General features: G+C 42.6%; 1 protein-coding gene across 1 annotated transcript in view; it reads right to left on the bottom strand.

The window, feature by feature from the left end:
- Positions 1-2,326: 2,326 nt before the first annotated feature.
- Positions 2,327-14,601, bottom strand: part of LOC103372416 (receptor activity-modifying protein 1-like) — an 84,713-nt gene continuing 72,438 nt past the window's right edge. Inside the window, exon 3 of the mRNA XM_008302056.1 lies at positions 2,327-3,432. Coding sequence (XP_008300278.1) covers positions 3,177-3,432 — 256 coding nt within the window. The 3' untranslated portion in view covers positions 2,327-3,176. The remainder of the gene's footprint in view (positions 3,433-14,601) is intronic.

Genomic DNA, 14,601 nt, shown 5'->3' with positions numbered 1-14,601 from the left:
TGCGCGAAGGCCGACAAGCGTAGGGCGAGGACCCGTCCATCGCCGCTTGCGGCTTTAATCTTTTCTTGTGTCCTTACAAATTTTCCTTCTCGTCTTTCTTTGGCCTCATGATGTTTTCCACTGAAGTCAATTTGACCGCAAGCTTAAACTGAAGTCAGTCATGACTTGGACTCGGTTGCAGTGTCCAAAAACTTATCTTGAGATCTCAAAGCAAAAAACTGTCAAAAACCTAAAACACACACAAACACACAAAAAGATGGCAGCCTGTGGCCGGACTTGCATAACTTCCCACTTAGAAATGTACTTATTTGGCCTGTGCATTGACACAGGGAAGTAAAATGCTGAGTTCAGATTTGGAATTACCTGGCAGACTTAAAACTTGGTCTGAAAGACTGTGTACTTGACTTGGACGTGTCCCAGATGGCTTGAGATGTGTTTTCGACTTGTGTTTACCGGCTTTCAACTTGACTTAGGCTTGTTTCAAAATACCAAATACATGACTTGGACTTTGTCTTCAAAGACTTGACATTTGACTTTAAATTAGGACTTCCACTGGACTTGCCTCCAGTGACGTATAGTTGACAACGTGTCACTTGACCGAGGTTTGTCTAAAATAACTTGGCCTTGTCTCTAATTAATTTCATCAAACGAGAAGCAATTAACCAACAAAGATGGTCGAGAATCACACCGCCCTGCCCTGTGAGAATGCCGGTATAAACGCTGCATATTTACAGCATCTTTGGTTGCTATTGTTCTTCCCAGTCAACATTGCTATTCCCCAATCCGTCCATGTGAAAACCATCTTTTCCTCTTGACATTTTGATACAACAAAAATATAACTGGTAAGCATTTTTATACACACCACAAAGCATGATGGGATGTTAATTGCTTGATCATACCAGACAGTCCATACAGTGCACTTATATGGTAGCATGTCTATTCTTTTGTTATTTTATCTTTTTTTTTTTTTACTTTATTTTGTCTGCAACAGCCAAACCCTGAGCGTAATAGACACATTAACCAGACGTTTTATTTCTCTTCATGATTCGTTCATTGATTTTTAAAAATCAATCATAAGAAGACACTTCAACAGAAAATTGGACACTTCATAGCAAACATTGCCCTCTATTTTACAAGAGCTTTTGGCACAAAGTACAAAGTAAGATCATGTCGGGGAAGTGTGGGTGTGTTTTAAAGTGTGTTTTGCTGACAGGCAGGTTACAGGTCAATGAATCTATAAAGGAAAAGAGAGCATTCAAAAATATCAATGAAGAAACAGTTCACACGGCACACTCTACCACACTGGGAGATCACAAATCAATAAAAACCTAAGGTCCATGATACACACACACACACTGTGCTTTAGGCTATGGCAACATTCAGCAGGGATGTGCGTTGGCTAACTTAACCCATTGCTTTATGTTCTCTCTGTAGTTGGAACTGTGGGTTTTTCCACTGTGAATTTTCCACTGTGTCTTCTCTTTTTCAACATTTGTGTTTCCAGCATAATGCAGGTTGGGAACTGCAGAACATAAAACCACACAAAGCATCTCCAAATTGAGGTCTCAACCTCTGCAAAGTTACTGTCCCGTCTCTGTTTTTTTTTTTCTCTCATGTGTAGAAAACATCTGCCAGTTTGGTTTCAGTTGGCTCAGTGTATATTACACTATAGAAACAGGTTTCATTTCCCATTCAAGAGAGCGAGACTGAGCTGCAGGTGTGCCGAGAGACAGTGGACATGCGGGCTGTCTGATATAAGCACAGACTGTATAAAAGATGGACGTAGCTACCGTGACGTCACTCGTTGGTTTCTGCACTGAGAAAATGAAGCCAGGGTTTTGCTACTTCCTGGTTGACATCTTGGATTTTTGGAGCCAGTGACGCAAAAATCGTGGGAGGGGGGCGGAGCCATAGGAGCAGCGATTGGTCAGACGGATTGAGAGGCGGGCCCTCTCTGCCCCGCCCACATTTACCGCCTTCTGCTCGCTTCGTCTGTATGGTCGCTGCCGACTGTCAATCAAGCCAGCCACGCCCCTTGCCCCGCAAAATGTTGATGATTTTTAAAAAATTCAGTATTGATTTATTTTCAGATTGGCCACCTGATCTCTGGATCTGACCATGAAAACTAATTTAAAAAAATGATCCTGAGCTGTAGGAATGTGGTATGTTGTGATCTGTGATCACTTCTTTTCCAATTCATTTCTATGGGAGCCAGGACTTTTTGGAGCCAGCAGCTAGCGGACGTAGAGATATTGCAGGTTTTTGACACTTCCGGGTTGGCTTCATTTTTCAGGGCCGGTTGCTACGTCCATCTTTTATACAGTCTATGGATATAAGCAGAGAAAAGGAAATGAAAACTAATTCCAATCCCTTGATATTGTGTTTTTTGTTTTGACAGTGAGCTATCTGTGTGATACTGAATGATCCAAATATAATACACATCTGTCAAAATCAGCACATGAAATCCCAACATTTGCAACTGAGAGACATTAATTTTGTGATTTGTTGTCTTGACCGTACAATCCACTGACAGATGAATCTCACATTGTACATACTGTGTATATTTACATGTATGCTGTATGTCTGCACACAGAAAAATTCATATCCCTGGGTTCCCCTTAGATTGGTCTGAGCATCTGTCCTGCTGAGTCCTCACCAAGTAAGCCGTGAGTTTCATTCCTGTTGAGCCGTCTGCTGTGGAAGGTGATGTTATATTCATGGTTTCCAAAAATAGTTGTTAAAATCTTGTGTGTGTAATAGCATAACCATCGCATCCCAATTTGTTTTGCAAGCAGTTTCTCTCTATAAAGTGATTTTTATATGTACAATATCTTTTTTTACCAGTCACTATTCCGGTCCGGATCAGATTCAGGTGAGCGTTTCAAAAACCCAACGTTCTGTAAACCAAAGAAATTTCAGTCCATGTAGACGGTGTCAATAAATGGGCGCTGCAAAGGCTTCACACTGGAGCAAGATCTGGTTTTCGGTTGCATTCAGCACCCCATCCCGGTCAGTAATGTAGTCATTCTTGTCCTTTTGAGAACGTTTTCCCCAAATGTCAACACTCAGAAGAAGAGATCATTTGGTCGCTGAAGGTGAGAATGGTGTTACCTACGGGACAAAAAGTACCTCTTGTCTTGAGTCTCATGACCTCGGCCCCCCTTCCTTCCCTTTCACTACACAATCCCCTCACTGCGTTTGCTCCTCCACACCACCAGGGCTGTCATTAGGAGGGTGACCAGGATGGGCACGACAATGAAGGGACCCAGGATGCGGTTTGGAGGGTCCCTGAGAAGCCGTCCAGACAGAGAGCAGTCGTGGAAATAGTGCCTGTGGACTCGGATGAAGAACTCGTCCACCAGCCGGTTGGGCCAGAAGCAGTCCATCGTCGAAGCCACCAGGAACGTGCAGTTGGTCAGCGCTCCGTAGAGTCTGAAGAGGAGGCAGAAGGGTTGCACAGTAATGAAAAGAACACATTTGCAACGACGTAACCGCTTAGTCTCTGTTACACAGTAAAGTCTGCAGTTGACAGCAGTAATTTTGGCAGATTTTAGCCTCAAAATTACAATCTGGACACCAGACAGAGATGGAAAAAGGCAGGCATGTCATTTTTGTCAGTTCAAACAACCGTTTACCTTTTAATGTTAGTGAAATTGATAAGTAAAAAAATAACTGCTCAGACTGTTGTAGTTTGTTATACTGATCAGCTGCCACACCATCTTCTGAAGTCCAAATCCAATCCAGACCAGGGCAGAACTGCGCTAAACTTACGCTAAACCTACAGTTGCCTCTAGAACCTGCTTTCACACAGTGGGGTAAACACTTCAGGGCAGGTGTGCTAGTCTATGTTCTAGGCGTTTCTTCAACACAACCCAGTAGCCTAATATATGTAGCTAATGGTGTCCTTGGGTTGGCATCGGGCATGTTAACATTTACAGCCAATGTCAAAGAACATGTAAGTGTAAGTTACATTTTCTTACACTTTTTCTTCAGTGTTTTTGACTTTACAAAGGCTACAAAAGACACTACCCTCTAAAGTTATCTATAAAAATGAAGCAATCAGGACTGGATCGGGAAGTCTGGGCGGCTTTGCTAAGGGTGCTGCCTCCGTGACCCGACTCCGGATAAGTGGGAGAAGATGGATGGATGGATGGATGGATGGACTTCTTGTGACTGATCTGAGTTAATGTTTTATGATTTGGCCACCACGGACAAAGAACACTGTTTTTGAGAAATTGCACATCTAGCAGATATGGAGTAATAGCATTCATCTGGAGTCATGTTTATTAATTTCACTCTCGTTTTAGCTCTGTTTTTCTACCATGGTACTACGTTCAGTAATTAGTCACTAACTGTAATTGTGACTGTGATTACCACTTTGTGTAGCGTACAGCAACTTCATCTGAAGAACAGTTGCGTGCTGCTGCTGTAAATGTGACTAACGAGACCACTGAGATTACATCGAAAGAGTGAAGCTGCTGCAGACCGTAAAGCCAGAAAGATGCTCAAGGTTTCATAAACCTGAGATAAACTACTGGCACTCTATGGATTTATCACTCCATAGAGCGACTCCGTTCACGTCGCATGTAATCACCTCAGTCAGTTGTCTCAAGTAACGAATATCTGCTCATCTCTGATGCGCACGGCTCAGATTTAATGTGTTTCTTTAATATTTAACTGCATTTGATGCTGCACCTCAACACGAGGCCTTTCTTTGTGGAGGGTTTGTAGATGTAAACAGCTCAGGGCTGCTTGGCATGGCACCAGCACAACACAGCGCCGTGTGATGCTTCAAGTGGCAAGTTCACTCCGTCTGGGTGTGTACCTCCTTCCTCCGCTGTTTCCTTGAAGTTTTACAAATCATTCACCAAAGAGAAACAGAAGAGTTTTTGGTCCCGCTGCTGGTCTAATGAGCGCTGAGGTTTCAGGGTTTGTTCATGAGTCACTGAGTGAAAGAAGGCTCAGCGCCGTCGGGGCAGTGCCGGTGTGCACAGAGAGATGGAGCTGGTTATCGGTTCACCTCATGTAGCCGAGGTCAGGATCAAATGAAACCTGACAGTCTGGAGCTTCACAGTGTTGTGTGTGTGCATGATCACAGCTCACTGAGCTGCTGAATGTGCGCCATATAATTTCTCTATTTGCTTTTAATCGGAAACTCTCATTAAACTGAGATCAGAGGGTCGGCCTGTGTGACGGGAGGTCTTTTAGCTGCTATTCACTGCACTTCTTAATGAAATGTTATACTGTATTCAGCAGCTTCTGCTCCATCTTAACCTGCCGTGTATGGTTCTACATTCAGTTCTAATGAATGCATTTTAAACAAGTAGAAGGCAAGTATTGGGAGAAGGAAGGAGCGTGTGTCTTTGTGTTATGCATGTATTGCCCATAATGAGTTTTTCAATTAATAATAAAGCAGGACAGAATTGGCAGAAGGTGATAAGACAATGAAATAAACACTTTGTAGTCAGCAAGGGTGTGTGAAATGTAATTGTCTAACGTGTAACAGACAAGATTATATGCACTTTTTTTTCCCCATCTGTCACGCTGACATCCAGAAGTGTTTCCACCTCAGTGCCACGACCGAAGTAGCCAAAGATAGTCTGCCTTAATTTTATACTAAAGGACGTCAACTTTAGGGTTAAAATCATCAGCAGTGTAAGGCCTATGACCAAGAAGAAACCTCCGGGCCTAAAAAGTGAAGCAAGTGTGGAAGTGCTAAAAAACTGCAGTTCCTCAAATGTCCACTTGAGGCTGGCTCCAAAAGTGAGTCAATCCCCATAGACCCCAGTGTTAAAATGTCCACCTTTACACCATGAAAAAACATGTTTACAGTCTGGTACAAAAACCATATTGGTCTCTACAGCTAATATCCCTGCCCATGATAATGGTATGTGAGATAAGTTTTTGTTTAACCCACACATTTAAATTGTATTAGGGCTTAAAGTTATGCATGAATTATTTAGTGTTTTGATTGTGGCAATCAATAAAAAGCAACTGGGGAGGGAAGACACTGGTCATTTAGCTAGTCAGCAGTCTAAAGGTAGAGCTGTTTGGAGACACATTACAGTGAGCTTATGACTCTTGTGGTAGAGATTTTATTAATAAATAATATAATATTTTTGAGGCCTTACACAGCTGTTAACAACACAACTAGCCACCGTCCACTTCCTTTATACGCCATTTGCCATTTTAGGGGGAGAAACCAGACAGAGAAGAGAAGCTTTTTAGAAATCTTATTTAGAATCAGGACGGCTTCACTCAAGGCTCGCTAATATAAACACCAACGGAGTGTTTATAATGCCCTTGCTCCTTTTTTTGTAAAATCCCTTTTGATCTCCTTGTAATCAGATGCTGATCTTCTGTTGCAGGGGTTCCTGTTTAAAGGTTAAAGCATTCTCTAAATTCAAGCACGGGGAGATGGCTCAGAAAGAAAACAGAGAGAGCTCAGAGCAGGGAGAGAGTGGTCATATTTAGCTTCTGTTATAAACCAAATAACAGCATCAGCGCTTCGTATGAAAGGACGGAATCAGCAGTAGCTAAATTTGAAGTTTTATTTCTGTAGCGGAACATCTCAAACACAGTTCCAGGATGATGATGATGATGATGATGATGATTGGTGGGGAAAATGAGCACACACAGCTGATCAAGAACCTAAAATTCTTTGTGATCCCTCGAGCAGATGCCTCCTCCTGTGCCCGCCACAAGATGCGACATTGCAACTGTTGCGCAACTTTTTTTGTTCTCCCCTTTCATACGCTTGTGAATTTTACGGAGGGGATTAAATATCAGCGAGGGGTTTACGAGGATCGCAAATCAAGCGCTGCGCATGTAGCCGTCTGAGCATTTTCCGCTTTGATCAGTGCTCCGTCAGTGTCAGTAAATGAGGCCAGTTGTTCAATTCATCATCGTGCCATTTGAGCTGTCGCGCTGTACAAAATTAAAGTATGCATGAGGAAGACTCTGCATGACTGTGTGCCCGCAATCATGTCGAGTGTATTTCAGTTTTAATTACCAGAACGTGTCGAGCAGATCATTTGATTCAAATGATTCTAAATTATTCCTGCACACACGACATCTACAAGAATAGTAAAAGTTAGTCTTCACATACAATCTGCAGGTTTCTGTGTTAAAAATTACATGAGTACAGCATCGTGCTCGCTGTTCCTCCTCCAGATGTTCTCCTAACAATGTACAGGCTGCTGGAGTGTGACACGAGATGTGAGAGACAGGCTGCCTAATGGACTGTATGTATTCTAAAAAACCATCCTACATGTTGAAGATAAAAGGCCAAGGCAGCTGAATTAGGCAGGAGCACGCCGTTGTAAGTATTTTGATCTGTTGACGGAAGGGCACGGTGTGAATAAATAAAACCTGGATAATGAATAAATAAAAGTGACACCGAGCAAAGCTGCTCCAGTGACTTGAGAAATGACTCAGGACTGTTCCTTTATTCCGCTGACTGACACTCGCAGAGGCAGGTGGGTGAAGCAGGCAGGTATGAAAATAGATGGATGGGGGGCACTTATGAAATAATAATGATGTGCACTATATGGAGATTTATAGCATTTTATGTAGCATGCTGTTGTCATTGCACCAAAAACAGAGAAGCAGCTGTGAAAAACAAATATCATTATCTCTGGACGTCACGCTGTCACTGGAAAATTAGCAGTTAAACCAACGCAAGAGAGATTTGTTGCAGATCAAAACATTTTAGACGTATTTGTCATGTTCAAAACAACAAAACTCACACCGACAAGCTAAAGCGGAGGAGTGATGCTCCCTGCAGAAACCTTTCACATGCGGCGTAACCTCTTTTATTCTCTCAATATGTCATACTTACTTTTCGGCCCGAAAAGGTAAAATGTCACTCTGGAAATCCACTTAAAATAAAGAAAAATTAATCCCCGCTGTTTTGTATGATATTGCCCTCCCTATAACCTCTGAGTCATATTATATTTAGGTGGGGTTTATATTTAGCCATGTTAAACCTCTCTTTGAAATTACAATCTGAGTGGCAAACACCCCCGGGGTCCTGCTGTGCCGTTAGAGTTCAGAGCGGCTCTAGCGCTGCGTGAACAAATGTGGCTCCCTCGCTCGTCTGAATGAAGCCGGTCCAGCTTCACAGCAGGTGTAGTCGACACAGAGGGTTCCAGCCAAAAAAATGCCTGGTCATCCAACAAAAAGTTTGGCTCGGGTTTTCTGCCGCAAAGCAACGGGACGCTTTTGGTCGGGGTCACATCACTGGTAGAACACTTTGTAATGCCATGTTTGTACCGTTTGAATTGCAACCGTTGTGACAAAAGATATATTAGCTGCCACAGAGAACATTATGAAACACGGCGCAGTGTTTAGGTCTCCTAACAACCCACACACAACAATGCAGCTGCTGGACATTTTTCAACACAGAGCTGCTTTTGTTTCCTATTAAAGCAATTAAAGGTACATTGAAGCGGAACCTGAATTGCAGATATACAATTGGAACAGCAGACGTGTGAATGCATGAAGAGAATAAAACAGCCACTAATTGAATTGATTACAATTTCATTTTACTTCACAGTTGCTAACACACTTGTGGCCCATGTCGGGTCATGACTCATAGGCTGTGTCCGAAATCACCCACTCACTCCCTACTCCCTGTATAGTGATCACTACATAGTGCACTATGTAGGGAGCACCTCGGGAAAGTGTCATTTCGGACACTACTCGAGCTGTTAATTACGTCGCTCGCTAGCCACAATTTGTGCCGCAACAGTGTAGTACACACATCAAATTAACAGTTTATTGCGTAGCTAAGAAATCAAATTAAATCAAGTTTATTGTCATTTTGCTGCACATACCAGATGAGAGAGCGTTTCTTCAGGATCCAGTAACTAAAAGCAATTTAAATAAAGTGGTGTTGTATCTCCAAATCACAACCGAGCGCCGCCATTTCAGCGACGTTCAGTGTCCGGGTAAAATAACATTTAACAAAACAAACGGGACTTTTTCCGCGCTCTCGTTCATCTCCATTTCCATTTCCTTTCGCGCAATGCATGACGGTCCATATTGCTGGTTAGTGACCATCGGCTGTACACTACTTTTTACGGTGCATTGTGGGATATTTTGAGTGACTATACAGGGTGTAACATTTGTAACTTAACATTCAGACACCCCTACAAAATGGCGTGCACCCTATATAGTGCACTATGTAGGGCATAGGGAGTGATTTCGGAGACAGCCATAGTTTCCAAAGACTCTTTAAAGGACCATCAGCACAACAGTTCCTAAACGAATCAACTGTGGTGTAAACTCTTTTATTTCTTTGTAAGCAAATAGTTTAAATTAGTTTAAGAAAGAAGCCAATTATAAACCCCAATTCAATTTTGTACGCTTCCCCAGAAGTCGTGTCCGTAGGTCACATCCCTCCTGAGTCATATTCAATTATGCCTTGAATTGTCCCCTTTGTGTTTTCCTTTACATTAATACACTTCCAACTTTTATTCTTACAGAAAAGGCACAAATTGGTGGATTCGCTGGAATGCAGGAGCTAAAGAGTGAACTATCCAAACATAGCACAGATGAGAAACAGCCCTCTGTATCTATGTGAGGCCTCGTCATTCTCCCTTTGGTTCAAAAATCTGTTTTCCTGATTTGAACATCTTGTCAAATGATTTCCGTCATCTGTCATCAGTAGAGTCAGCAACCTCCAAACAGGCTGTGAACTTCAATCATGACTTCAGCTTTCAGGTCATCGCTAAGCTTTTAATCATTCATGTTCATTCAAAGTTCATCTTCTGTTTCTTCTGCGTCTTGGGCAGACGGGCCGGCCGACTCTCATTGTGTTTTCAGGAGATCAAACATGAGCGGCATTCCGGGGCAATCATGCAAACAGCTTTGATCAATGTGGTCGTTATGCTTTTGTTCATCATAACTAAAGGGAACATCTGATAAGATGAAGAAAGACCCCTCGGAGAATAAAATGGATAAGTGAGCATCAAAGAATTGCAGCCCCAAGTTGAGGACAGGAAGATTACAGATGGTTGTGATTTCACACGCAGATACAGATCTGAGCTGATTTCCCAGTTCTCGGTTTCTACACATGACCCGGTGTCACTATTCCATCTCGTCTGTCCCGTAATGTTCCGCCATTTTAAACCGAAACATCCTCTCGGAGCATTTTCGGCTGTCACCTCCCTGTAGCTTGCATTTATTGTTGAGAAAGTTTTTCTGCCGTGACTGCTTGGAGAGATCACCTCAGAGCTTAAAGTGAGAAATTCCTCCATCTGAAGCATAAGAAATACAAAAAAAAAAGAGGCCAAGCTGTCACTGCATCAGACAAAATCTTCAGTTCATTGCCACTTTGTTGTGCTACTTACAACACATTCCTTTTTGCTCTTTCCTTTCCACATGAGAGCAAAAATGAGAAAATATTTTGCAAAGTTTGATGGTTTTGGCACACACACACACACACACACACACACACATGCAACGTCTATCAGTTTCCAATCAGTCAATATCATGATGTGAACAGATGGAGCTTCGACAGCGTGTTGTTTGTTTCTGACACGCGTGTGAATGATTGCAGATTTCCTCGCATGCATTATGTATGTGTGCGTCTGAGTGTTTTGTGTATGCTTCTACCGAGGTATAAATTTGCCTCCGTGACTCGTGTTTATACGTGTGTTTGCGAGCAGATAAGATTTATGTGCGTGTGTTGGTGTGTAAATGTTTGTTCTCTCCGCACTGAAATATCTCCGCCAGACCCGGACACATAACCTAACGCAGATGCTGCCGTGGGGTCATTTTGCTGTATTGCGCCGAGCATTTATAAACACTGACCTGCTGCTGGTGGAGCGAAATCCAAAGAATTATGCCAAACACAAGGAAGGAACCCGTCAAAGACCATGATGCATGTGTGCGTATGAGGCCACTGGTTTATTTCCATTTCAGCAGTCTGGCTAAAACGTATACATACAATGTGTCGCAATGGGACCTACACTGATCACCCACAACAATAAAACCACCTGCCCAACATTGTGTAGGCCCCTCTTGTGCTGCCAAAATAACCCTGATCTGTGGGGGAATGGACACCTCCAGAGGTGTCCTGTGGTGTCTGGCACCGAGATGTTGACAGTAGATCCTTTGGTAGAACATCCATGGGCAAGGCTTGCTCTGATCAGATTAGGATCTGGGTAGTTTGGAGGCCAAATCAAGGCTCTTGGTCATGTTCCTTGAGCCATTTCTGAGCAGTTTTTGTGGTCTTATTATTATTCTGCTGGGGGAAGCCTTCACGGAGTGCTGTTACCATTTGGGGTTGGTCTGCAACAATGTTTAGGTAGATGGTACGTGTCAAAGGAACATCCACATGAACGCCAAGACTCAAGACTCCCTAGCAGAGTACCGCACTGTAGCGAGATGATGGATTAACGTTGTGGCTGATCGGTGTGTAAGCCAGGTTCATAGAGCATGGTGCAATAGTAGGAGACCACGTTGAACTTTTAATAATCCGAAAATCTGAGGATTGAAAACATTTTAAAACACAAGAAGGTGCAAGATGGATTGGTAGCACCATTGCCTCGCAGCTAGAAGGTCGCCAGTTCACTTCCTGGTGAAAACACCCGGGATCTCTCTGCATGGAGTTTGCATGTTCTCCTCGTGCAGCATGGGTTCTCTCTGGGTTCTTCGGCTTCCTCCCGCAGTCCAATGTCAGCTGGGATAGACTCCAGCCCCCCCACGACCCTTGTGAGGATTAAGCGGTGTATAGATAATGGATGGATGGATGGAAGAAGGTCTGACATGTGAAGTGGAGAAGAACTATTTAAGATGATACACCACTTGTAGGTCAGCATCAAATCTAGACTAACTGATACAAGTGATCAGGTTTTCTTTGAAGCAGCTTTCAGATGACACTCAACTCATCAAACGAAACTGCAGCTATAGTTCACCTATAGAATATAACCTTGCCTCAGGTTCTCAGCAGAACATTGCTTACTAAGTAGCACTGTAATAGTAGGAAACACGGCATCAGAACTGAGAGGATGGTTATTTGAGCTGAGAGGAGCTTCCTGAGCATCACATTGTGGCTGGATTGAAAGTTTCTCAAAGCTCGTGAGGCTCTGGAGCAAAACTTGATCATCTAAAAGCAGGACCACGCAGACCAAAATCAATCATCGATCAATACATCAAGCCTTGTTCACTGAAAGACAGAAAAGCAGCTTCATCGCAGATACAGAATTCACTGAATAAAGAACACAAGACTTCAACCAGCAACAGTGCTGTCAAAAGAAAGCTTTCTAGTTGTGTCTCAGAGGGCAAGAAGTGTCTCTAAAGACATGAGAGGAAACAAGGCCAAATGCTTGGACTTGGGTAAGACATAACAGCATTTCAAAGTGGATGATGGAAAAAAGAGAGTCGTATTTACTGATAGATCCCAGTTAGAGATTAGTGTCAGTAACAGAGGAGTTTATGTAAGCGGGCCAGCAGGATGGAGAACGATACCACAGTGCATTAGACCCACAGTGAAACATGGTGATGAGAACACAGATGATCTGGGGGTGTTTTTACCTACTATGGAGATGAACACCAAACTTCACTGTCATTAAAGGTTTATGAAGCACTTAAAGGCTGAGGAAGCCAAACATGTCCGACATTACAAGAAGCTCTTCAGGACATTGTCAGATCATGCTGAGATAACACGGGTGATCAGGTTGCACACATTTGTGAAGTCCGTGCAGCTCAAGTGCTGCTGTCGTTAAAGCAAAACATATTTAGATCGTATAAAATTCATTTGCATGTGTACAAGACTGAACTTCAGAGAGTCGATTTTTTCTTTCAAACTGTTGATAGGAATTTGTAATGAAATATTTTGTTTTAAATCTGAAGAGAATTCAAAATGGAAGTGTTGTTGCTAGTGGTCTCAGACTGCCTGCATCTAAATGTCTATGAAATATAAAGCTCCTGGCACTAACAATGGTCAGAACTGTACCAGCTATCTTATATATACCCATCCATCCATCCATTATCTATACACTAGGGTCGTGGGGGGCTGGAGCCTATCCCAGCCGACTTAGAGTGAAGGGGACACCCTGGACAGGTCACCAGTTTATCACAGGGCTACACTTAGAGACAGACAACCAAGCACACTCACATTCACACCTACAGACAATTTAGAATCACCAATTAACCTCAACATGTTTTTGGACTGTGTGGGAGGAAGCATAGCAAAGAAACTTTTAGTACAATATCATCAGCTCATATTACACATTTAAGAAGTTCCCCCAAAACTGTCAAGAGAAGCAGCCGAGCCTCCTGAACGAGCCGCTGCAACCAGGTGGGAGTTTCATGTTCAGGCCTTTGAATCCAGGGAAGCAAAAATCTGGGCAAAAAGTAACAATAAGTAACTACAATAAGAATATTTGAGCATATCTCATCATATTAGGACGCTGTCTTCTATTTCTAATGATTTATTGCTGAAATGAGTAAGGAGAGCTGATGTCTGCAGAATACAGATGACAAACCTGGTAAATTAACCAATTTCATTGCGAGCAATGGTGTATCAATATACAGGGAAAGAGAAAAGGAGGGGTAATGGTACACTATGAGGAGGAAATATTCCTGGGCAAACTCATTCTGAATTCCTCTCCAGCTTCAACTCAAACCCAATGGGACCAGTGAGCTGTCGAAGTGAATGTTTGCAGTATTGATGTGAAGGCCCAGAACAAGGAGATGGCTCAATTAGAGCAGAGAAACACCTTTTGTTGTGTGTTCCTCTAAGGGTGCCAATATATAATATATATATATGTTCAATTCCATATTAAACTTGAGGAATTCACACAGACTGCACTGTGTGCAAATGCCAATATACCATAAGATAATAACAAGGTTATAAAGAATTTGACTTGGAGATGTTTTCACAGCAACGAAGGAAGAGAAAAAGAGATGGTGTGCGTTTGTTCTTTGGATTGAACAAAGAGAAGAAATGCAGAGATTTCTTCCGTATAGCAGCAGGATTTTTACACAGTGTGGTGGGGAATGTGCTGGAGCCAGAAAAATCTGAAAAGAGTCACGTTGAATAAGCCTGAAAGAAAAATATTTAGGGCCACAGACACAATTTGAGGCTGATCCCTGTTCTGCTGGAGTTCTTCCTCTCCACTGTCCCCAATACGCTGCTCAAAGCAAATATTTGGATTTGCTTTATAATTTTGGAGAATAATAACTTAAATTTTTTAATTCACTAAAGTAATTTAGTAGGTTTTTGACATTAATATTCAGGTTACCCAAGTACATTTAAATAATATATAGGATTGTAGGATCCCAACCTTGATATTTAAGTCAGTTGGGCAAATTTGTATTATCCATCCATCCATTATCTATGCACCGCTTAATCCTCACTAGGGTCATGGGGGGCTGGAGTCTATCCCAGCCGACTCAGGGTGAAGGCAGGTTCACCTGGACAGGTAACCAGTCTATCACAGGGCTACACTTAGAGACAGACAACCAAGCACACTCACAATTCACACCTACAGACAATTTAGAATCACCAATTAACCTCAACATGGTTTTGGACTGTGTGGGAGAAACCCGAAGAACCTGGAGAGAACCCACGCTGCACGGAAAACGAGT

Source organism: Stegastes partitus, unplaced genomic scaffold (assembly GCF_000690725.1).
Source record: "Stegastes partitus isolate 25-593 unplaced genomic scaffold, Stegastes_partitus-1.0.2 Scaffold1752, whole genome shotgun sequence".
Lineage (NCBI taxonomy): Eukaryota > Metazoa > Chordata > Actinopteri > Pomacentridae > Stegastes > Stegastes partitus.
The sequence above is the reverse complement of the archived record's forward strand: the minus strand, read 5'-3'. Positions and strand labels throughout refer to the sequence as shown.